General features: G+C 47.0%; 1 protein-coding gene across 20 annotated transcripts in view; it reads left to right on the top strand.

Moving 5' to 3' along the window:
- MYO18A (myosin XVIIIA) overlaps positions 1 to 25,881 on the top strand; it is a 597,092-nt gene that overhangs the window by 519,556 nt on the left and 51,655 nt on the right. For all 20 annotated transcript variants that reach the window (XM_063955930.1, XM_063955929.1, XM_063955931.1 and 17 more), the window contains 2 exons: positions 4,943 to 5,059; positions 7,720 to 7,803. In XM_063955930.1, coding sequence (XP_063812000.1) covers positions 4,943 to 5,059; positions 7,720 to 7,803 — 201 coding nt within the window. The remainder of the gene's footprint in view (positions 1 to 4,942; positions 5,060 to 7,719; positions 7,804 to 25,881) is intronic.

Below are 25,881 nucleotides of genomic sequence, written 5' to 3'. Positions count from 1 at the left end.
AGATGCCAAATCACCATCCTTAGTATCTCTGTACAGTATGTTCTACTAGTGTACTAATTAGCACAAACAGCTTTTTTACCGTATGCCAAATCACCGTACTTAGTATCTCTGTACAGTATGTTCTACTAGTGTACTAATTAGCACGAACAGCTCTTTTACCGGATGCCAAATCACCGTACTTAGTATCTCTGTACAGTAAGTTCTATTAGGGTACTAATTAGCACGAACAGCTTGTAACGTAGAGCGGCAATTTTAATCTTTCTATGTAAAACGGAGAGAGATAAAAGCTCCTCTGTAAGTTCCTAGAAGCCAAATCACCATCCTTAGTATCTCTGTACAGTATGTTCTACTAGTGTACTAATTAGCACGAACAGCTTGTAACGTACAGTGGTAAGTTTAATCATTCTATGAATAATGGAGAGAAATAAAAGCTCCTCTGGAAGTTCCTAGATGCCAAATCACCGTCCTTAGTATCTCTGTACAGTATGTTCTAGTGTACTAATAAGCACGAACAGCTTTTAACGGGGTGCCAAATCACCGTACTTAGTATCTGTACAGTATGTTATATCAGGGTACTAATTAGCACGAACAGCTTGTAACATACAGCGACAAGTTTAATCTTTCTATGTATAATAGAGAGAGATAAAAGCTCCTCCCTAAGTTCCTGGATGCCAAATCACCGTACTTAGTATCTCTGTACAGTATGTTCTATTAGGGTACTAATTAGCTGTTCGTGCTAATTAGTACCCTAATAGAAAATACTGTACAGAGATACTAAGTACGGTGATTAGGCATCCAGGAACTTACTGAGGAGCTTTTATCTCTCTCCATTATACATAGAAAGATTAAACTTGCCGCTGTACGTTACAAGCTGTTCGTGCTAATTAGTACCCTAATAGAACATACTGTACAGAGATACTAAGTACGGTGATTTGGCATCCAGTTAAAAGCTGTTCGTGCTAATTAGTACACTAGTAGAATATACTGTACAGAGATACTAAGGACGGTGATTTGGCATCTAGGAACTTAGGGAGGAGCTTTTATCTCTCCATTATACATAGAAAGATTAAACTTGCCACTGTACGTTACAAGCTGTTCGTGCTAATTAGTACACTAGAAGAACATACTGGGGACTCGGACTCATACAGTACTTGCATTTCAAAAGCACGGTATTTTCCACTGCCTCCCGCTAGCCCATCGCCCTTCCCCCCTGGGAGCCTGCACAGGTCATGCAGTAGACATGGAGGGAGGTATTCACATAAACCAGGGCAAAGCTGCAGGAGCGGTTGTACTGTTAAGGTTCTATGCACCATGTGGTATACATACAATTCTGTAGCAGGGCAGACTCAATTGAAATGGCTACCGCATGTGACTCCTTGCCCCATGGAGGCCCTCGGCTATGGAGCAAGTAACAGCACAGATTTTGTAGGTCATGGGGCAATGCTGAAGGAGCATCAGAATCCCCTAGCTAAAATACACAGGGTCGATAGGGATAAGCGAGGTCTATGCACTTAACGGGTGGTATTCATGTGACCGCCGGTCAGCTGACCGACAGTCACATGACCTCCTCCACCAGCCTGACGGGTCACTGTCCCGATGGTCGGCATGCCGACCAACAGGGACTATTTCCACTCGTGGGTGTCCACGACACCCATAGAGTGGGAATAGAACCCGTGGCGACCGCAGGTCGCCACCAAGCCCGCAGCGTGGCGAGCGCAGCGGGCCCGCAAGGGGCTTGCTGCACTCGCCCCTCCACGCCGGGATCCCGGCGTCGGTATGCTGCCGGGATCCCGGCGTCGGTAAGCTGACCTGACCGCCGGTCAGCCGTACTACACCCCACTTAACGATACCCCAGACCCCATCGCATCACAAAGTGACAAAATGTCCAAGGCACATGAACATCCGCCTTGTGTCAGCACTCAGCTATGGAGCGAGTGACGGCATAGGTTTTGCAGGCTACGGGACAGTGCTGAAGGAGCGTCGGAATCCCCTAGCTAAAATAAACAGGGGCGATAGGGTTAAGCAAGGTCTATGCACGTAATGCTACAAGGCGGGGGTTCATGTGCCTCGGACATTTTGTCACTTTGTGATGTGATGGGGTCTGGTGTATCGTTATGTGCATAGACTTCACTTATCCCTATCGACCCTGTGTATTTTAGCTAGGGAATTCTGATGCTCCTTCAGCATTGGCCCGTTCTTTGAACGCGGTATTTTCCACTGCCTCGCCCTACCCCCATCCCACTTTCCCCTTCCCCCTGGGAGCCTGCACAGTTCATGCAGTAGACAGGTAGGGAGTTCCGATCAGGTTACAAGGCAAGATTTATGTGAAACCTGTGTGCACCCTTCCATTGAAGGTATAACAAAGAAAAATATTATAATCAAGTGAATGTCACGGGAACTCGGACGCTCATACTGTACATGTATTTCAAAAGCACGGTGTTTATGCATTGTAGATACTTTCTTTTACACAATTAGTTGCGTCTCCATACACAATCTTGCGTCTGCATACACAAGTGTTTTAACATGTTCGTTTGTGTCTGTATAAACTTTTTATGTATATTGAGAACTCTCATCGTCTGACCATTGGTCACCATCTATTAACATTACAGTCGTCACTGACCATTTGCCAGAGTTGTAGATCAATCCGCCGCTATACGATCGAAAGTACTGGATTAGTGGAGCATTAGCCACCCAGTGGTGGAGATGTGTAATGCATGTTGAGTATCTAGAATCGCCTCAACGCGCCTGCCTGTGATTAAACTCAGCAAACTAAGCTATCGCCTTAGCGTGACTAAACGCCCGTCTAGGCGGAGAATCGGTCAAGATAAAGGTGGCTACATCTGTAGGTCTTTCAGAGTTTCCAGAATCCTAGCATTCCTTCAGGCAGGAATGGACAAAAGTCTAAGGATGTCTTCCTTAAGAGTGCAAGTGTCAGAATTGACTGTATGTTTCCAAAAGAAAATTGCTAACCTACAGGATGTGCGCACTTTTTTCCAGGGAATGTTGCATATTCAACCTCCTTTTGTTCATCCTACAGTGCCTTGGGACTTTAGTTTACTCCTAAAGGCCCTTCAAGTTGCCCCATTTGAACCACTAAAATGAGTGGATCTTAAATGGTTGACAGCTAAAGTTCTTTTTCTACTGGCTATTGCTTCAGCTAGAAGAGTTTCAGATTTAGGGGCATTGTTATGTCGCCCTCCCTTTCTGATGTTTTATCCAGGTAGAGCGGTTCTCAGAACCAAATCTTGGTATCTTCCTAATTTGGTGTCTAAATTCCACCTTAACAAAGAAATTGTAGTCCCAGCCTTCCAAGGGCCGGACCTTTCTACGGGTGATGCGTCGTTGGATGTAGGCCGTGCTTTAAGGATCTATGTGGATCGTACCAGTGCCATCAGAAAAACAGACACTCTTCATACTCTATGGATTTCACAAGAGAGGATGGCCTGCTGACAAGCAGACACTGGCGAGGTAACTTCGAATGACGATTTCAGAAGCATATTCTCAAGCTGATCTCCCTGTTCCGGCTAATGTCTCTGCTCACTCTACTCGTAAGGTAGGTCCGTCATAGGCAGCACAACATGGTGCTTCAACAGAACAGATATGTAAGGCAGCCATGGGATCTTCCATTAACACATTCATTAGACATTATGTTTTTTACACCTTTGCCTCTCAGGACGCTGAATTCAGGCGAAGGATTCTCCTGTCCAATTAGGAGCGTTCCCACCACTAAATTGCTTTGGGACATCCCAATGTTATCCTGTGGATAACCTGTGGACCCTGCAGGAGAAATAATCGTTATGGTAGACTTACCGTTGATAACTCTATTTCTCCTAAATCCACAGGATCCACAGGGATCCCACCCTGATGCACCTGATTTGAGGATCCTTTCACTCACTAACATCTTCCTTCTTGTACGTAAGGGTGTGCATGTGTGTTCTTCTCGCCTGATTAGAGCTCTCTATGATGCTCCTGCCTTGAGCTTTGGAAAACAACTGATTTGCCTGAGCCTGGAGGCGGGGCTATAGGGATGGGCCCGTGGCATTCTGGGAGGCCGAAAGCTTTGATCGTTTGGTGCCAGTCTGCTGTCACTACCTCATATCCCAATGTTATCCTGTGGACTTAGAAGAAATAGAGTTATCAACCATAACGATTATTTTTGTTGTATGTGGTACTGAACATAGATTGTAAGCTCCACTGGGCAAGGGATTGCTATGAATGACTGCATAAAATATGCTTTGTAAAGCACTTAAAAAAAATTATGATAATAAAAAAATTGCTCTTTAAAGTGATGCAAAGCACTGTGGGTTTGATATAAGATTTTGTCAGAATGCCTGCCGTAACCTTATAACAAACCAACAGTACTCTGCGAAATCTTTTTAACAGGACCAGAAATTCCCCTGACCACACAATATTTATGTTCAGTAGTTTACTTAAGGCCCATACACATTAGACGATGTCGCTCTGTGAGCGACATCGTCCCCCTCCCGGGCCGGCCGGTCGGCGGCCGCCTGTACGCACTGAGCGATATGACCGCTCATATCGCTCAGTGACGTCACGCCCCCGCAGCCCTGCATGAAGGTCGTGGACGACAGTCCACATCCTTCATGCATGCCCTACCGACAGCGACGATCGTTGCCGACCCGCGGGGCCACGCATCGGTCGTCGCTGGCGGCATACACACTTAACGATGAAATGAGCGACATCGCTCAAGGAGGGGGAAAATGAGCGACGTCGCTCATTTTATCGTTAAGTGTGTATGGACCTTTAGGCTATGACCCTGAAGGAGGAAAAAAATATTTTGAAAGCAATAAATAATATGAAGTCCTAAATGAAATATTGCAGGAACTTGTCTATTTTGGTCTGAAGCATATTTGATGTTGGATGTTGCGTCCAGTCCAATCTTTGAATACATCTAAATGTATTTTCTATCTCTGACCGGCAGCTGGAAGAGCAAGTTAGCCGCCTGCAGAGAGAAAAGAATGAATTACAGAGCAGAATGGAGGAGGACCAGGAGGATATGAATGAACTGATGAAGAAGCATAAGGCTGCTGTAGCTCAGGTGATTTCCTGTCACTTATTGCCCTGTGTTAGTGTATACTCTGTAAGTGCCACTGTTGGATTTCATTTGGCTTTGCTTTTCTTTTAGGTAGGGTCAACTAGAAAGTTAACCCTTCTTGTCTGTTAATAAATGAAAATGGATATATTTTGATAGTGAAGGCTAGAGATAATAGTACAATTTTTTAACATTGAAAAAATAATAACACGGATACCAGGATATGTCAGCAGTGACTTACAGGAGTCTGAGGAACACATCTGCAGTGACCTACAGGAGTCTGAGGAACACATCTGCAGTGACCTACAGGAGTCTGAGGAACACATCTGCAGTGACCTACAGGAGTCTGAGGAACACATCTGCAAGTGTTCAGTCCTGTAGTTACTGTATGTAACCAGCAGTGTACTAAAGGCTCTATAACCTTAAATGATATGCCTTACCATGAATCCATACAGGGGATGTGGCTATATCACTATGGTGCATGCCTAGGCTAGTAAAGCAATAGGCTGACCTTTAGTCACCTCCTCTCTTAACACCTGCCCTTTGCCATGAGTGCCAGTGCTAAGTGCACACAGCGTCCAGTCACCCCTGCTATTAACTGGAAATCGGAACAGTACTTCTTAATTTGGGACTGTTGGGAGATTTGACTTAATTGTGCCTAATAGTAGTTTGTCATCCTTTTTTAGCAGGTTGCCTGCCACCTCTTTGCCTTTTCTCTGCCATATTTCAGTTCTTCAGTTGTTGACCTAATATCTAGCATTGTAAACAAAACCTTCAATTGTGTCATACCCATTCTTTCCTACATGGTGTGGTATTGAGTGAGAATCATCACATTGATTGCCTGGGGGCCTATGAGGCATATGTGACAGAGACAAAAAGAATGGCACTGTACTGAATGGGCAGCACTGCAAGTAGATGTGGCAATGGGTGTGGTTCATCAAATCGACAGTATCTAGTTCGACCACTATAGGTCGACAGTCACTAGGTCGACATGGATGGAAGGTCGACAGGGTTTCTAGGTCGACATGTGCTAGGTCGACAGGTCTAAAGGTCGACATGAGGATTTTTTTATTTTTTTTGTTGTCGTTTTCTTCGTAGAGTGATCCCAAATTAGTGCACCGTGTCCCCTCTCCCCTCGCATGGCTCGCTTAGCTCGCCATGCTTCGGGCATGGTGCCTTCGCTCCGCTACTGCTTCGCTCGGCACAGATTACCGTTCCAATCGTAGTCCACATGGATCGTTAAGTATGAATAAATTCAAAAAAAGATTTATTTATTTTTTAAACTCATGTTGACCTTTAGACCTGTCGACCTAGCACATGTCGACCTAGAAACCCTGTCGACCTTCCATCCATGTCGACCTAGAAACCCTGTCGACCTTCCATCCATGTCGACCTTGTGACTGTCGACCTATAGTGGTCGACCTAGACAGTGTCGATCTTCAGACCGGATCCCGTGGCAATACCCCTATTGAATGTAGATAAAGACTATAATAAGCTGACTATTATACATACATCATTCAGTTTTTTTCTTTAGACAGATAAAAAGGAAAAGGAAAAAAAAACCTTGTTTTAAATGTGGTATAAAAACACACGTAATCATATGGTTATGTCTATCTGTTTGATATGTAATAAAATCGTAAAAGTTCTACAATCAAAACTCAACATTTCTGCAAACAATAAAATAATAGTCACATTTAGTTACCACAACAACCAGATATTTCACATCCACAGGGTCCTTTGCCTATGCTTGCTTGTATGTTATCACCTTCATCTCCTTGGGATAGACATATGTGTTTGGTTCTCATTTGGAAATAATGGGGGTCATTCCGAGTTGTTCGCTCGGTAAAAATCTTCGCATCGCAGCGATTTTCCGCTTAATGCGCATGCGCAATGTCCGCACTGCAACTGCGCCAAGTAAATTTGCTATGCAGTTAGGATTTTTACTCACGGCTTTTTCATCGTTCTGGCGATCGTAATGTGATTGACAGGAAATGGGTGTTACTGGGCGGAAACAGGCCGTTTTATGGGCGTGTGGGAAAAAACGCTACCGTTTCCGGAAAAAACGCAGGAGTGGCCGGAGAAACGGGGGAGTGTCTGGGCGAACGCTGGGTGTGTTTGTGACGTCAAACCAGGAACGACAAGCACTGAACTGATCGCAGATGCCGAGTAAGTCTGAAGCTACTCAGAAACTGCTACGAGGTGTGTAATCGCAATATTGCGAATACATCGTTCGCAATTTTAAGATGCTAAGATTCACCCCTAGTAGGCGGCGGCTTAGCATGAGCAAATCTGCTAAAATCCGCTTGCGAGCGAACAACTCGGAATGACCCCCAATAGTTCACTTGCTGTATTACAGATTCCTCCTGGCCTTAGGTTGCGTGCTACAGCTCAGATTATTGCACGTTGAGCTCAGTTCTCTACCTATTTAAGCAGAGGACAGCACTAAAATCTGCTGCTTTGAAGCATCCAGTTTAATTAAACGCACAACTTTATCAATAGCTTAACTGCTTGTAATGTAAATAAAGCAAATTGATTTCCGCTGTTAATTTGGGGCTTGGTGTCTTTTGTACAGCAGCTTTCCTCAGTGAATATTTCCTTATTTTATAGTGGGGAGGGCATCACATCTTCATTGAGAAACCTAACAAACCCTGTCATTACTGTTGTAGTCCTCTCGAGACCTCGCTCAGATCAATGACCTACAGAGCCAACTGGAGGAAGCTAGCAAAGAGAAGCAAGAGATGCAGGAAAAGGTAAGCGGCTCCTTTCTGGCCTCATTAATTGTGTGCATAAAAAATGACTGCTTTAGTTCACGGCATGGAAGCCATTTTGCTCATCATTCATAAATTACATTTATAATATTCGTTCAGCCCACAAAAGGACTGCCACCACTGTGTGTACTCACATTCAACATATTCATTGTGGTGACTGGCGGTATTAAAGTAATCTAATAATACCTACATCCCTCTGGGTTGAAATGCAATCTAATCCTGATTTCTTTAACCCTCTACCCCCTGGTCTGTTCAGTCTACTCCTGTTTTTTTCTCCCCTCTGGTGTGCACAGTCTGCTCTCCAATCTGGTATTCACCATCTACTCCTGCGTTCTCTTCCCCTCTATTCTGTGCAATCTTCTCCTGTTTTCTCTCCCCTCCTGCATAGTTTACTCCTTTCTCTAACGTCCTAAGTGGATGCTGGGGACTCCGTAAGGACCATGGGGAATAGCGGCTCCGCAGGAGACTGGGCACAAATGTAAAGCTTTAGAACTACCTGGTGTGCACTGGCTCCTCCCCCTATGACCCTCCTCCAAGCCTCAGTTAGATTTTTGTGCCCGAACGAGAAGGGTGCACACTAGGTGGCTCTCCTGTGCTGCTTAGTGAAAAGTTTAGTTTTAGGTTTTTTATGTTCAGTGAGACCTGCTGGCAACAGGCTCACTGCATCGAGGGACTAAGGGGAGAAGAAGCGAACTCACCTGCGTGCAGAGTGGATTGGGCTTCTTAGGCTACTGGACATTAGCTCCAGAGGGACCGATCACAGGCCCAGCCATGGATAGGTCCCAGAGCCGCGCCGCCGGCCCCCTTACAGAGCCAGAAGACAGAAGAGGTCCGGAAAATCGGCGGCAGAAGACGTCCTGTCTTCAACAAGGTAGCGCACAGCACTGCAGCTGTGCGCCATTGCTCTCAGCACACTTCACACTCCGGTCACTGAGGGTGCAGGGCGCTGGGGGGGGGGGCGCCCTGAGACGCAATAAAAACACCTTGGATGGCAAAAAAATGCATCACATATAGCTCCTGGGCTATATGGATGAATTTAACCCCTGCCAGAATACACAGAAAAACGGGAGATAAGGCCGCCGAAAAGGGGGCGGAGCCTATCTCCTCAGCACACTGGCGCCATTTTCCCTCACAGCTCCGTTGGAGGGAAGCTCCCTGGCTCTCCCCTGCAGTCACTACACTACAGAAAGGGTTAAAAAAGAGAGGGGGGCACTAATTACGCGCAGTATTAAAAATACAGCAGCTATAAGGGGAAAAACACTTATATAAGGTTATCCCTGTATATATATATATAGCGCTCTGGTGTGTGCTGGCAAACTCTCCCTCTGTCTCCCCAAAGGGCTAGTGGGGTCCTGTCCTCTATCAGAGCATTCCCTGTGTGTGTGCTGTGTGTCGGTACGTTTGTGTCGACATGTATGAGGAGAAAAATGATGTGGAGACGGAGCAGATTGCCTGTAATAGTGATGTCACCCCCTAGGGGGTCGACACCTGAGTGGATGAACTGTTGGAAGGAATTACGTGACAGTGTCAGCTCTGTATAAAAGACAGTGGTTGACATGAGACAGCCGGCTACTCAGCTTGTGCCTGTCCAGACGTCTCATAGGCCGTCAGGGGCTCTAAAGCGCCCGTTACCTCAGATGGCAGATATAGACGCCGACACGGATACTGACTCCAGTGTCGACGGTGAAGAGACAAATGTGACTTCCAGTAGGGCCACACGTTACATGATTGAGGCAATGAAAAATGTTTTACACATTTCTGATAATACGAGTACCACCAAAAAGGGGTATTATGTTCGGTGAGGAAAAACTACCTGTAGTTTTCCTGAATCTGAGAAATTAAATGAGGTGTGTGATGATGCGTGGGTTTCCCCCGATAACAACTGATAATTTCTAGAATGTTATTGGCATTATATCCTTTCCCGCCAGAGGTTAGGGTGCGTTGGGAAACACCCCCTAGGGTGGATAAAGCGCTCACGCTTGTAAGAACAAGGGCTCTACCCTCTCCTGAGATGGCCGCCCTTAAGGATCCTGCTGATAGAAAGCAGGAGGGTATCCTAAAATGTATTTACACACATACTGGTGTTATACTGCGACCAGCAATCGCCTCGGCCTGGATGTGCAGTGCTGGGTTGGCGTGGTCGGATTCCCTGACTGAAAATATTGATACCCTAGATAGGGACAGTATATTATTGCCTATAGAGCATTTAAAAGATGCATTTCTATATATGCGTGATGCACAGCGGAATATTTGCCGACTGGCATCAAGTCTAAGTGCGTTGTCCATTTCTGCCAGTAGAGGGTTATGGACACGACAGTGGTCAGGTGTTGCGGATTCCAAACGGCATTTGGAAGTATTGCCTTATTAAGGGGAGGAGTTATTTGGGGTCGGTCTTTCAGACCTGGTGGCCACGGCAACAGCTGGGAAATCCACGTTTGTACCCCAGGTCGCCTCTCAACATAAGAAGACGCCGTATTATCAGGCGCAGTCTTTTCGTGGGCAAGCGGGAAAAAGGTTCCTCATTTCTGCCCCGTGACAGAGGGAGAGGAAAAAGGCTGCAGAAATCAGCCAGTTCCCAGGAACAGAAGCCCTCTCCCGCCTCTGCCAAGCCCTCAGTATGACGCTGGGGCTTTACAAGCAGAATCAGGCACGGTGGGGGCCCGTCTCAATGAATTTCAGCGCGCAGTGGGCTCACTCGCAAGTAGACCCCTGGATCCTTCAGGTGATATTTCAGGGGTACAAATTGGAATTCGAGACGTCTCCCCCTCGCCGTTTCCTAAAGTCGGCTTTACCGATGTCTCCTTCTGACAGGGAGGCAGTTTTGGAAGCCATTCACAAGCTGTATTCCCAGCAGGTGATAATCAAGGTACCCCTCCTGCAACAGGGAACGGGGTATTATTCCACACTGTTGTGGTACCGAAGCCGGACGGCTCGGTGAGACCGATTCTAAATCTAAAATCTTGAAAACTTACATACGGAGGTTCAAATTCAAGATTGAGTCACTCAGAGCAGTGATTGCGAACCTGGAAGAAGGGGACTACATGATGTCTCGGGACATCAAGGATGCTTACCTTCATGTCCCAATTTACCCTTCTCACCAAGGGTACCTCAGGTTTATGGTACAGAACTGTCACTATCAGTTTCAGACGCTGCCGTATGGATGGTCCACGGCACCCCGGGTCTTTACCAAGGTAATGGCCGAAATGATGATACTCCTTCGAAGGAAGGGAATTTTAGTTATCCCTTACTTGGACGATTCCCTGATAAGGGTAAGATCCAGGGAACAGTTGGAGGTCGGTGTAGCACTATCTCAGGTAGTGTTGCGGCAGCACGATTGGATTCTCAATATTCCAAAATCGCAGCTGATTCCGACGACTCGTCTTCTGTTCCTAGGGATGTTCCTGGACACAGTCCAGAAAAAGGTGTTTCTCCCGGAGGAGAAAGTCAGGGAGTTATCCGAGCTAGTCGGGAACCTCCTATAACCGAGCCAAGTCTCAGTACATCAATGAAATGGTTCTGGGAAAAATGGTGGCTTCCTACGAAGCAATCCCATTCGGCAGATTCCACGCGAGAACTTTCCAGTGGGACCTGCTGGACAAATGGTCCGGGTTGCATCTTCAGATGCATCAGCGGATAACCCTGTCACCAAGCACAAGGGTGTCTCTCCTGTGGTGGTTGCAGAGTGCTCATCTTCTAGAGGGCCGCACATTCAGGACTGGGTCCTGGTGACCACGGATGCCAGCCTGCGAGGCTGGGGAGCAGTCACACAGGGAAGTAATTTCCAGAGCTTATGGTCAAGCCTGGAGACATCACTTCACATAAATATCCTGAAGCTAAGGGCCATTTACAATGCTCTAAGCTCAGCAAGACCTCTGCTTCAAGGTCACCCGGAGTTGATCCATTCGGACAACATCACGGCAGTCACCCACGTAAACAGACAGGGTGACACAAGAAGCAGGGGGGCAATGGCAGAAGCGGCAAGGATTCTTCGCTGGGCGGAAAATCATGTGATAGCACTGTCAGCAGTATTCATTCCGGGAGTGGACTCCTGGGAAGCAGACTTCCTCAGCAGACACGACCTCCACCCGGGAGAGTGGGGACTTCACCCAGAAGTCTTCCAGATGTTTATAAAACTCGACAAGTATTGCGCCAGGTCAAGGGACCCTCAGGCAATAGCTGTGGACGCTCTGGTAACACAGTGGGTGTACCAGTCAGTGTATGTGTTCCCTCCTCTGCCTCTCATACCCAAGGTACTGAGAATTATAAGATGGAGAGGAGTAAGCACTATATTCGTGGCTCCGGATTGGCCAAGAAGGACTTGGTAACCGGAACTTCAAGAGATGCTCACGGAGGATCCGTGGCCTCTACCTCTAAGAAGGGACCTGCTCCAGCAAGGACCCTGTCTGTTCCAAGACTTACCGCGGCTGCGTTTGACGGCATGGCGGTTGAACGCCGGATCCTGAAGGAGAAAGGCATTCCGGATGAAGTCATTCCTATCCTGATCAAAGCCAGGAAAGATATAACCGCAAAACATTATCACCGCATTTGGCGAAAATATGTTGCGTGGTGCGAGGCCAGTAAGGCCCCGACGGAGGAATTTTTCAACTAGGTCGATTCCTACATTTCCTGCAAACAGGAGTGTCTATGGGCCTGAAATGGGGGTCCATTAAGGTTCAAATTTCGGCCCTGTCAATTTTTTTCCAAAAAGAACTAGCTTCAGTCCCTGAAGTTCAGACGTTTGTGAAAGGGGTACTGTATATACAGCCTCCTTTTGTGCCTCCAGTGGCACCTTGGGATCTAAATGTAGTTTTGGGGTTCCAAAAGTCACATTGGTTTGAACCACTTAAAAATGTGGAGTTAAAATATCTCACATGGAAAGTGGTCATGCTGTTGGCCCTGGCCTGGGCCAGGTGCGTGTCAGAATTGGCGGCTTTATCCTGTAAAAGCCCTCATCTGATTTTCCATTCGGACAGGGCGGAATTGAGGACTTGTCCTCAGTTTCTCCCTAAGGTGGTTTTCAGCGTTTCACCTGAATAAACCTATTGTGGTGCCTGCGGCTACTAGGGACTTGGAGGACTCCAAGTTGCTAGACGTTGTCAGAGCCCTGGAAATATAGGTTTCCAGGACGGCTGGAGTCAGAAAATCTGACTCGTTGTTTATTCTGTATGCACCCAACAAGCTGGGTGCTCCTGCTTCTAAGCAGACTATTGCTCGTTGGATTTGTAGTACAATTCAGCTTGCACATTCTGTGGCAGGCCTGCCACAGCCAAAATCTGTAAAAGCCCATTCCACAAGGAAGGTGGGCTCATCTTGGGCGGCTGCCCGAGGGGTCTCGGCTTTACAACTTTGCCGAGCAGCTACTTGGTCAGGAGCAAATACGTTTGTAAAATTCTACAAATTTGATACCCTGGCTGAGGAGGACCTGGAGTTCTCTCATTTGGTGCTGCAGAGTCATCCACACTCTCCCGCCCGTTTGGGAGCTTTGGTATAATCCCCATGGTCCTTACGGAGTCCCCAGCATCCACTTAGGACGTTAGAGAAAATAAGAATTTACTTACCGATAATTCTATTTCTCGTAGTCCGTAGTGGATGCTGGGCGCCCATCCCAAGTGCGGATTGTCTGCAATACTGGTACATAGTTATTGTTACCAAAAAATCGGGTTATTGATGTAGTGAGCCATCTTTTCTAGAGGCTCCTCTGTTATCATGCTGTTAACTGGGTTTAGATCACAAGTTATATGGTGTGATTGGTGTGGCTGGTATGAGTCTTACCCGGGATTCAAAATCCTTCCTTATTGTGTACGCTCGTCCGGGCACAGTATCCTAACTGAGGCTTGGAGGAGGGTCATAGGGGGAGGAGCCAGTGCACACCAGGTAGTTCTAAAGCTTTACTTTTGTGCCCAGTCTCCTGCGGAGCCGCTATTCCCCATGGTCCTTACGGAGTCCCCAGCATCCACTACGGACTACGAGAAATAGAATTATCGGTAAGTAAATTCTTATTTTTTTTCTCTCCCCTCTGGTCTGCACAGTCTACTCCTGGTTTTTCTCCTGTCTGGCCTCTGCAATCTACACCTGCTTTCTCCTCCCTCTGGTCTGCACAGTTTACTCCAGATTTCTCTCCACTCTGGTATGCACCATCCACTCCTGCTTTCTCCTCCCCTCTGGTCTGTGCAATCTTCTCCTGCTTTCTCCTCCCGTCTGGTCTGTGCAGTCTACTCCTGCTTTCTCCTCCCGTCTGGTCTGTGCAGTCTACTCCTGCTTTCTCCTCCCCTCTGGTCTGTGCAGTCTACTGTACTCCTGCTTTCTCTGACGTCCTAGTGGATGCTGGGGACTCCGTCAGGACCATGGGGATATAGCGGCTCCGCAGGAGACAGGGCACAATAATAAAAGCTTTAGGATCAGGTGGTGTGCACTGGCTCCTCCCCCTATGACCCTCCTCCAAGCCTCAGTTAGATTTTTGTGCCCGACGAGAAGGGTGCAATCTAGGTGGCTCTCCTGAGCTGCTTAGAATAAAAGTTTAAGTTAGGTTTTTTATTTTCAGTGAGTCCTGCTGGCAACAGGCTCACTGCTACGAGGGACTTAGGGGAGAGAAGAAAACTCACCTGCGTGCAGGATGGATTTGCTTCTTAGGCTACTGGACACCATTAGCTCCAGAGGGAGTCGGAACACAGGTCTCACCCTGGGGTTCGTCCCGGAGCCGTGCCGCCGACCCCCCTTGCAGATGCCGAAGTTGAAGAGGTCCAGAAACAGGCGGCAGAAGACTTTCAGTCTTCATAAGGTAGCGCACAGCACTGCAGCTGTGCGCCATTGTTGTCAGCACACTTCACCAACAGTCACCAACTGTCACTGAGGGTGCAGGGCGCTGGGGGGGGCGCCCTGGGCAGCAATGTATAATACCTTTTTATGGCTAAAATACATCACATATAGCCCTTGAGGCTATATGGATGTATTTAACCCCTGCCAGATCTCACAAACTCCGGGAGAAGAGCCCGCCGAAAAGGGGGCGGGGCCTATTCTCCTCAGCACACGGCGCCATTTTCCTGCTCAGCTCTGCTGTGAGGAAGGCTCCCAGGCTCTCCCCTGCACTGCACTACAGAAACAGGGTTAAAACAGAGAGGGGGGGCACTTATTTGGCGATATGATTACATATATAAAAATGCTATAAGGGAAAACACTTGTATAAGGGGTTGTCCCTGTATAATTATAGCGTTTTTGGTGTGTGCTGGCAAACTCTCCCTCTGTCTCCCCAAAGGGCTAGTGGGGTCCTGTCCTCTGTCAGAGCATTCCCGGTGTGTGTGCTGTGTGTCGGTACGTGTGTGTCGACATGTAGGAGGACGATGTTGGTGAGGAGGCGGAGCAAATTGCCTGTATTGGTGATGTCACTCTCTAGGGAGTCGACACGGATGGCTTATTTAGGAATTACGTGATAATGTCAACACGCTGTAAGGTCGGTTGACGACATGAGACGGCCGGCAAACAAATTAGTACCTGTCCAGGCGTCTCAGACACCGTCAGGGGCTTGTAAAAACGCCCATTTACCTCAGTCGGTCGACACAGACACGGACACTGACTCCAGTGTCGACGGTGAAGAAACAAACGTATTTTCCTTTAGGGCCACACGTTTCATGTTAAGGGCAATGAAGGAGGTGTTACATATTTCTGATACTACAAGTACCACAAATAAGGGTATTATGTAGGGTGTGAATAAACTACTTATAGTTTTTCCTGAATCAGATAAATTAAATGAAGTGTGTGATGATACGTGGGTTTCCTCCGATAGAAAATTATTGGCGGTATACCCTTTCCCGCCAGAAGTTAGGGCGAGTTGGGAAACACACCTTAGGGTGAATAAGGCGCTCACACGCTTATAAAAACAAGTGGCGTTACCGTCTCCAGATACGGCAGCCCTCAAGGAGCCAGCTGATAGGAAGCTAAAAAAAAATATCCTAAAAGTATACACACATATACTGGTGTTATACTACGACCAGCAATCGCCTCAGCCTGGATGTGCAGCGCTGAGGGGGCTTGGTCGGATTTCCTGACTGAAAATATTTGCATTCTGGCATCAAGAGTAAATGTGATGTCCATATCTGCCAGACGACAGTGGTCAGGTGATGCAGATTCCAGACGGCACATGGAAGTATTGCCGTATAAAGGGGCGGTCCATCGGACCTGGTGGCCATGGCAACAGCTGAAAAATCCACCTTTTGTTACCCCAAGTCACATCTCAGCAGAAAAGGACACAGTCTTTTCAGTCTCAGTCCTTTCGTCCCCATAAGGGCAGGTGGGCAAAAGGGCCAGTCATATCTGCCCAGGGGTAGAGGAAAGGGAAGAAGACTGCAGCAGGCAGCCCATTCCCAGGAACAGAAGCCCTCCACAGCTTCTGCCAAGTCCGCAGCATGACGCTGGGGCCGTACAAGCGGACTCAGGTGCGGTAGGGGGTCATCTCAAGAGTTTCAGCACGCAGTGGGCTCACTCACAAGTGGACTCCTGGATCCTACACGTAGTATCCCAGGTGTACATTGGAAATTCGAGACGTCTCCCCCTCACAAGTTCCTGAAGTCTGCTTTACCAACGTCTCCCTCCGACAGGGAGGCAGTATTGGGAACAATTCACAGGCTGTATTCCCAGCAGGTGATAATCAAAGTACCCCTTCTACAACAAGGGAAGGGGTATTATTCCACACTATATTGTGGTACTGAAGCCAGACGGCTAGGTGAGATCTGAAATATTTGAACACTTACATACAAGCGTTCAAATCAAGATGGAGTCACTCAGAGCAGTGATAGCGAACCAGGAAGAAGGGGACGATATGGTGTCACTGGATATCAGGGACGCTTACCTACATGTCCAAATTTGCCCTTCTCACCAAGGGTACCTCAGGTTCGTGGTACAGAACTGTCACTATCAGTTCAGACGCTGCCGTTTGGATTGTCCACGGCACCCCGGGTCTTTACCAAGGTAATGGCCGAAATGATGATTCTTCTTAAAAGAAATATGGACGCTTTCCTGATAAGGGCAAGGTCCAGAGAACAGTTGGAGGTCGGAGTAGCACTATCTTAAGTAGTTCTACGACAGCACGAGTGGATTCTAAATATTCCAAAATCGCAGTTTTTTCCGACGACACGTCTACTGTTCCTAGGGATGATTCTGGACACAGTCCAGAAAAGGATGTTTTCTCCCGGAGAAGAAAGCCAGGGAGTTATCCGAGCTAGTCAGGAACCTCCTAAAACCAGGAAAAGTATCAGTGCATCATTGCACAAGGATCCTGTGAAAAATGGTGGTTTCTTACAAAGCGATCCCATTCGGTAGATTTCACGCAAGAACCTTTACGTGGGATCTGCTGGAAAAATGGTCCGGATCGCATCTTCAGATGCATCAGCGGATAACCCTGTCTCCAAGGACAAGGGTGTTTCTTCTGCGGTGGCTGCAGAGTGCTCATCTATGAAAGGGCCGCAGATTCGGCATTCAGGACTGGGTCCTGGTGACCACGGATGCCAGCCTGAGTGGCTGGGGAGCAGTCACACAAGGAAAAAATTTCCAGAGAGTGTGATCGAGTCTGGAGACTTCTCTCCACATAAATATACTGGAGCTAAGGGCAATTTACAATGCTCTAAGCTTAGCAAGACCTCTGCTTCAAGGTCAGCCGGTATTGATCCAGTGGGACAACATCACGGCAGTCGCCCACGTAAACAGACAGGGCGGCACAAGAAGCAGGAGGGAAATGGCAGAAACTGCAAGGATTCTTCGCTGGGCGAAAAATCATGTGATAACACTCTCAGCAGTGTTCATTCCGGGAGTGGAAAACTGGGAAGCAGACTTCCTCAGCAGGCATGACCTCCACCCGGGAGAGTGGGGACTTCATCGGGAAGTCTTCCACATGATTGTAAACCGTTGTAAAAAACCAAAGGTGGACATGATGGCGTCCCGCCTGAACAAAAAACTAGATATTGCGCCAGGTCAAGGGACCCTCAGGCAATAGCGGTGGACGCTCTGGTAACACTGTGGATGTACCAGTCAGAGTATGTGTTCCCTCCTATGCCTCTCATACAAAAAGTACTGAGAATCATAAGAGGGAGATGAGTAAGAATGATACTCGTGGTTCCGGATTGGCCAAGAAGGACTTGGTACCCGAAACTTCAAGAGATGTTCACGGAAGACCCGTGGCCTCTACCTTTAAGAAAGGACCTGCTCCAGCAGGGGCCTTGTCTGTTCCAAGACTTACCGCGGCCGCGTTTGACGGCATGGCGGTTGAACGCCGGATCCTGAAAGGGCATTCCAGATGAAGTCATCCCTACCCTGGTCGAAGACAGGAAGGATGTAACCGCAAAACATTTTCACCGCATTTGGCGAAGATATGTTGCGTGGTGTGAGGCCAAGAAGGCCCCTACAGAGGAATTTCAACTGGGTCGTTTCATACATTTCCTGAAAACAGGACTGTCTATGGGCCTAAAATTAGGGTCCATTAAGGTTCAAATTTCGGCCCTGTCGAATTTCTTCCAGAAAGAACTGGCTTTAGTGCCTGACGTTCAGATGTTTGTAAAAGGGGTACTGCATATACAGCCTCCTTTTGTGCCCCAGTGGCACCTTGGGATCTCAATGTTGTTTTGAGTTTCCTAAAGTCACATTGGTTTGAACCACTCACCACTGTGGACTTAGCATCGTCACCTTCCATGTGAGATATTTTATTAGCCCTGGCTTCAGCCAGGCGTGTGTCAGAATTGGCGGCTTTATCATATATAAAGCCCTTACTTAATTTTTCATTCTGACAGGGCAGAATTGAGGACTCGTCCTCAATTTCTCCTTAAGGTGTTTTCTGTTTTTCACATGAACCAACCTATTGTGGTACCTGCGGGTACTAGGGACTTGGAGGACTCCAAGTTACTTGACGTTGTCAGGGCCCTGAAAAATATGTTTCCAGGAAGGCTGGAGTCAGAAAATCTGACTCGCTGTTTAGCCTGTATGCACCCAACAAGATGGGTGCTCCTGCTTCTAAGCAGACGATTGCTCGCTGGATTTGTAATACAATTCAGTTTACACATTCTGTGGCAGGCCTGCCACAGCCAAAATCGGTAAAAGCCCATTCCAAAAGGAAGGGGGCTCATCTTGGGCGACTGCCCGAGGGGTCTCGGCTTTACAACTTTGCCGAGCAGTTACTTGGTCAGGGGAAAACACGTTTGCTAAATTCTACAAATTTGATACCCTGGCTGAGGAGGACATGGAGTTCTCTCATTCGGTGCTGCAGGGTCATCCGCACTCTCCCGCCCGTTTGGGAGCTTTGGTATAATCCCCATGGTCCTGACGGAGTCCCCAGCATCCACTAGGACGTCAGAGAAAATAAGATTTTACTTACCGATAAATCTATTTCTCGTAGTCCGTAGTGGATGCTGGGCGCCCATCCCAAGTGCGGATTGTCTGCAATACTTGTACATAGTTATTGTTACAAAAATCGGGTTATTCTTGTTGTGAGCCATCTTTTCAGAGGCTCCTTCGTTGTTATCATACTGTTAACTGGGTTCAGATCACAGGTTGTACGGTGTGATTGGTGTGGCTGGTATGAGTCTTACCCGGGATTCAATATCCTTCCTTATTATGCACGCTCGTCCGGGCACAGTATCCTAACTGAGGCTTGGAGGAGGGTCATAGGGGGAGGAGCCAGTGCACACCACCTGATCCTAAAGCTTTTATTATTGTGCCCTGTCTCCTGCGGAGCCGCTATATCCCCATGGTCCTGACGGAGTCCCCAGCATCCACTACGGACTACGAGAAATAGATTTATCGGTAAGTAAAATCTTATTTTCTCTCCCCTCTGGTCTGCACAGTATACTCCTGCTTTTGATCCCATCTGGCCTGTGCAAGCTACACCTGGTTTCTCCTCCCTCTGGTCTGTGTATTGTACTACTGCTTTCTATTCCCTCAGTATACTCCTGCTTTTGATCCCATCTGGCCTGTGCAATCTACTCCTGCTTTCTCCTCCCCTCTGGTCTGTGAAATCTACTCCTGCTTTCTCCTCCCCTCTGGTCTGTGAAATCTTCTCCTGCTTTCTCTCCCCTCTGGTCTGTGAAATCTTCTCCTGCTTTCTCTCCCCTCTGGTCTGTGCAGTCTACTCCTGCTTTCTCTCCCCTATGGTCTGCAGTCTACTCATGCTTTCTCCTCCCCTCTGGTTTGTGCAGTCTACTGTACTCCTGCTTACTCTCCCCTCTGGTCTGCACAGTATACTCCTGCTTTCTCCTCCCCTCTGGTCTGTGCAGTCTACTGTACTCTTGCTTACTCTCCCCTCTGGTCTGCACAGTATACTCCTGCTTTCTCCTCCCCTCTGGACTGTGCAGTCTACTGTACTCCTGCTTACTCTCCCCTCTGGTCTGCACAGTATACTCCTGCTTTCTCCTCCCCTCTGGTCTGTGCAGTCTACTGTACTCCTGCTTACTCTCCCCTCTGGTCTGCACAGTATACTCCTGCTTTCTCCTCCCCTCTGGTCTGTGCAGTCTACTGTACTCCTGCTTTCTCTCCCCTCTGGTCTGCACAGTATACTCCTGCTTTCTCCTCCCCTCTGGTCTGTGCAGTCTACTGTACTCCTGCTTTCTCTCCCCTCTGGTCTGCGCAGTATACTCCTGCTTTTGATCCCATCTGGCCTGTGCAAGCTACACCTGGTTTCTCCTCCCTCTGGTCTGTGTATTGTACTACTGCTTTCTATTCCCTCTCATTTTCATAGTTTACCCTTGTTCTACTCCATCTATTCTATTCCATTTCTCGCACAGTTAGAAAGTCAATTGTCGCCGCACTTTACTGAGACTATTTTGCCACGGCAGCTGAGGGATACTCAACTCCCTGGAAATGCTGGCTGAACTTAACACTTTGCTTGCCATTCTGTATGCATTTGTGCATTGATACATTGAATGGCTGTTGCTCAAATAAATGTATAGGCCTATTACAGGTGCATATAAGGGAGGGTTTGATCTAAACTAGAAAAAACAAGCAGTATTCCCCCCAGCACACTGCAAATAGACTAGTAACAGAGATTTGCAATTCTACATAATAATAGAAAATGCAGAGAACTCAGTTACAAACGTTTGATAAGCCACCAGCTTAGTGAACTGGACGTAGGCTAACCAATTACATGTGATCCGTTTTCGGACGATAAAAATGGTCTGATATCGTGATTTATGACTGATGGCCATTATTGCGGTATCCAATTCGAGGCCGTTTTTGTCAGCCAAAAAAGTACCCGTGATCACGCAATAACACATGGAATCCAGGATAAGCTCCTGATCCCGTGGGTTATCGCGGCTCTGAGGATCGGCTTTTTGTGGATTATGCTTTGGGTGCCTGAGGGACCCTAAGGATAATCCGCGATAAGTGCTGGCATCGGGGAATGAGCGTGCCGCATCGGGGCTAATTGGATAGCCCCGGATAGCCCCTAGCGAAGCTATTAGCAGTGGTAAATTAAAGTGGTTAATTACAGCGGGCTCATTGATCCTCCAGGGCTATTCAAATAGCCCCCGCTTGCAGCACTTATTGGGTATTTTTTATATGCATCCGATGACAAAAAAATTACTGATAAGTAGGGGGTTAACATGTGCAATGTCCCTGTTAACACACAGATCTGTGAAATTTCCATGGATTCTGTGTATTAACACCTGTTAACTCGTGTTAACGCCTATTAACACGTTAATGTAACGTGCAATATACAGGGTCTTGGGTGAAAGAGGGAGTACTATTGAAAAACCACAGGTGCTAAAGCCTGAAACTAACCTCCCATTTTCACCCCTGTTAACGTGGGGTGGGAGAATGTTAATAATTTGATAAAACTTGAAACGTATAATTGCTTTGTATGGAGAACTTTCTTATCTTCACAGAGAGACTTTTATGTATTTATTTTACCTCATATTTTTTATACAAGTCTTTGCAAGATTGTATAAATGGACAGAGAGGTCATACTGTACCTTTATCACTGCAATTAGTACATTAAGAAATGTACTGAATGCAAATGTGCTGTGGTCCTTATACTTTATGTAAAATACTGCTTGTAGGCTAACTTCTGTAATAATACTGCAGTGATTTACAGGAGCTTGAATCATCTTTTACTGCTCCCAAATCCTAGCACAATATTATTGCAGTGGAATGCAGAGGGGTGTTATAACTTGTTTTTGACTAGGAGTATTGGGAGGCTGTGTCTGGGTGTCAGTGAGCGGTTTGAGGAGGTAGGGGCTCCCTCAGCTCTCATTGTACCTGTACTAGAAAGACACCATAGCAGATTATATAATAGATATTTCAAGTTTCCGGATTTATTCCAGTGTGTTGTTAAACACACAGCACTTACAAGAGTACACTATATAGACAACATTATTTTAACGCCTGACCATTACACCAACAGGGACTGTAATGACATTATATTCAAATTCATATACTTTAATATGAAGTTGGTACTCCTTATGCAGCTATAACAGCTTCCACTCTTCTTGGAAAGCTTTCCACAAGATTTTAGAGTGTTTCTGTGGGAATTTGTGCCCATTCATTCTGTAGTGCATTTATGAGGTCAGGCACTGATGTTGGACAAGAAGGCCTGGCTCGCAATCTCTGTTTTAGTTCATCCCCAAGGTGCTCGATGGGGTTGAGGTCAGGGCTCTGTGTGGACCAGTGAAGTTCTTCCACACCAAACTCATCAAACCATATCTTTATAGTCCTTGCTTTGTGCATTGGGGCACAGTCATGTTGGAATTGAAAAGGGCCTTCCCCAAACTGTTGGCACAAAGTTGGAAGCTCAACGTTGTCTAGAAGTCTTGGTATGCTGAAGCATTAAGATTGCCTTTCACTGGAGATAAGGGACCAAGTCCAAACCCTGAAGACAGCCCCATACCATTTTCCCTCCTCCACCAAACTTCACAGTTGGCATAATGCAGTCAGGCATGTATGTTCTCCTGGCACCCACAAACCCAGTCTCGCCCATCTGACTGCCAAACAGAGAAGTGTGATTCATCACTCCAAAGATCACGTTTCCTCTGCTCCACAGTCCAGTGTTGGTGTGCTTTATACCACTCCATCCGATGATTGGCATTGGACTTGTTGATGTGCGGCATGCATGGAGCTGCTCAGCTATGGTAACCCATTCCATTAAGCTCTCGCTGCAGAGTTTTTGTGCTTACATTAATGCCAGTGGAAGTTCCGAACTCTTCAGCTATGGAATCAGCAGAGCGTTGGCGACTTTTACTCACCATGCGCCTTAGCAGTCGTTGACCCCGTTCTGTGATTTTACGTGGACTTCCGCTTCATGGCTGAGTTGCTGTTGTTCCTAAACGCTTCCAATTTCTAATTATATCACTTACTGTTGACCGTGGAATATCCAGCAGGGATGAAATTTCACGAACCGTCTTATTGGAAAGGTGGCATCCTATCGCAGTACCACGCTTGAAGTCACTGGGCTCTTCAGAACGACCAATTTAGTATCACAAATGTTTGAAAATGGAGACTGCATGTCTAGGTGCTTGATTTTATACACCTGTGGCAATGGGTCTGATTTGAAAAAAACTGAATTAAAAAATTAACAGGTGTGGCCAAATACTTTTGTCCGTATAGTGTATTTGTCTGTTTCTGAATTGTCAATAAATAGAGGCATTTCATGAGATGTGTTTTGCAGAATGTTTGTAGTAAACTAAGCGCTATGTTTGTGCTTTTTTACATATAGGTTTTTGCTAGGAGTCCTTAGCCAATTAATGATTGTTACTTGCGTAACCTTACAGCCACGCTGACTTGCTAATGGTTACTGTGGTCATTATCCATTTGCAGTTGACATTTAGAAAAAATGTAGAAGTTGATAGGGAGAGATCACAGGAGCCAAGTAAAACACTATTACTCTGATGCAAATTGTAACATTGACCTGTAAATTTAAAATTAATGAGGCATAGTTTAATCTATGATAACACATACCTCAAATGTCAGAGTGAGCCTTATAGGGATCATGGGCACTGAGCCTAAAACATTGATCCAGCTTTTTTTTTTTTTTTTTTAAATAAATCTATGTGTTAATATATTACACCTTGCATCATTAATTTAAAGTACGTTGTGGTCAATGCGTCTGTATTTTCAGTGCTCTAAGCAGGGCCAAGAGAAAAATTATTCAGCTGAAAAAAGAAGTGATTCACCAAGATGCAGAATTAATGTGCGTTCATTCAGCAGGGGATGAGGTGCTTGAGATTATATATATATATATATATATATATATATATATATATATATATACTAAGGCAAAGCAGTGGCACTCCCAGGTTTTGTGAAGAAATCAATACAGGACACGGCGGTCTCTGCTTTAAAGCAGAGACCGCCGTGTCCTGTATTGATTTCTTCACAAAACCTGGGAGTGCCACTGCTTTGCCTTAGTATATTCGGTCGCAAGACCTACTCTGGAGGCACCGAGGTATCATATTGCTGTTTGGAGAGAGTGCCAGCCTGCACATGACTATATATATATATATATATATATATATAAAAACACAATAGTATCTTTATCTCGCGCCAACCTGGGAGCGGCACTCCGGGAGAGATCTTTGTTGGGAGACCTCAGAGCATACAGAAATAAACACAAATTCCCAAGTGCGCTAAGGTGGAATGTATTTACACACTTCTTCCAGCGTTAGTTTCGTCGGAATGTAGACTGGAGGATATTTAAATCTGGGGACCTGTAACAGACACCCCTCACCAGAATAGTCACCCAAACAAGAGGCCAACAGGCCAATTATTAAAAAGTTATTTTAATAATGTATAATTGAACATATGAATTTTTACACAGTTCACAATATAAAATTATATAAATAAAATACAACCAAAAGAATACACAGCCAACACGTTTGTAAAGGTAAGGTGTTTTACACTATGGTTTTTGTTCTTTGCACAGCATACAGCCTTGACAAAAGCGTTCTGCGCGGCGCTGAAACGTTGGCAAAGCTATGCCACTTTGAGATGTGATTTTTTTCCACTAAACTTTGATATTTTTTGCATTAAGTCCCCAGAGTGCCGGCTGGTTCTTTTACTGTTTGGGAGAGTGCCATTTCTCCCTAGGGACCACAGTGCAGGGCCGGATTAACAATGGGGCGGATGGAGCTGCAGCTCCAGGCCCCCCATTGAAAATAGGCCCACCGCCCGCCGCAGTGAAGAGGCCCAAAGCCGACGGCATTACAATGAGTCACATTGACTCATTGTATGCAGCCGTGACACAGTGCCCCCGCCAACAGTGTGTAAATGACGTCCGAAGCAGGAGGAAGGGGCCGCTCTCCTTTCCACAGGTTATTCAACTGCCTGGCCGGGGAGGAGGAGCAGCTCTCCTCTCTCATCCCCTCCCCCTGACAATAGTGCTGCTGATGAGGAGGACGGCCAGGCCAGAGGAGGGGGGGCACCGCAACGTAACAGCCACACCACCTCCGAGCTCGCTGCCCGCACCACCCACTGGCCGCCTCCCGTCCACCCACATCATGCGGGCCACCTCCCGTACCGCACACCGTCTCCCACGCCGTCCCCGCACTGGCCGCCTCCCGCACAACACACCGTCTTCCGCGCCCCACCCGCGCTGACCGTCTCCCACGCCGCACCTGCGCTGGCCATCTCCCGCACCGCACACTGCCTTGGCCAGCACCCCCCCCTCCCCCCCAGCCGACGACGGCTGTCTTCCGCACCCCTGCTGCTACTTACTTCTGCCTTGCTTCACGCTGGGGACAAACTGGAGCCGGTGCTGATGCTGGTAAGTGACGAGTACAAACTCTCTCTCTCTCCTCTCTCTCTCTCTTTCCCTCTCTCTCTCTCTCCCTCTCTCTCTCTCCCCCTCTTTCTCTCTCTCCCCCGCTCTCCTCTCCCTCTCTTGATCCCTCTCTTCCCTCTCCCTCTCTTGATCCCTCTCTCCATCTCTCTCCATCCCTCCCTCTCTCGGAGATACCTGTCGCAATGTATTAAAGGAGCTGTCATAATGTATAAAAGAGGCTACCTAGTTCAGGCTACCTAGTTCAATGGAAAAAAAAAAGGGGCTACCTGTCGCAATGTAGATAAGGGGCTACCTGTCACAATTTGTATAAGGGC

This window comes from Pseudophryne corroboree, chromosome 2 (genome assembly GCF_028390025.1).
Source record: "Pseudophryne corroboree isolate aPseCor3 chromosome 2, aPseCor3.hap2, whole genome shotgun sequence".
In the NCBI taxonomy this organism is placed as follows: Eukaryota; Metazoa; Chordata; class Amphibia; order Anura; family Myobatrachidae; genus Pseudophryne; species Pseudophryne corroboree.
Note: the sequence above shows the minus strand (reverse complement) of the source record. Positions and strands in the feature narration are given on the sequence as shown.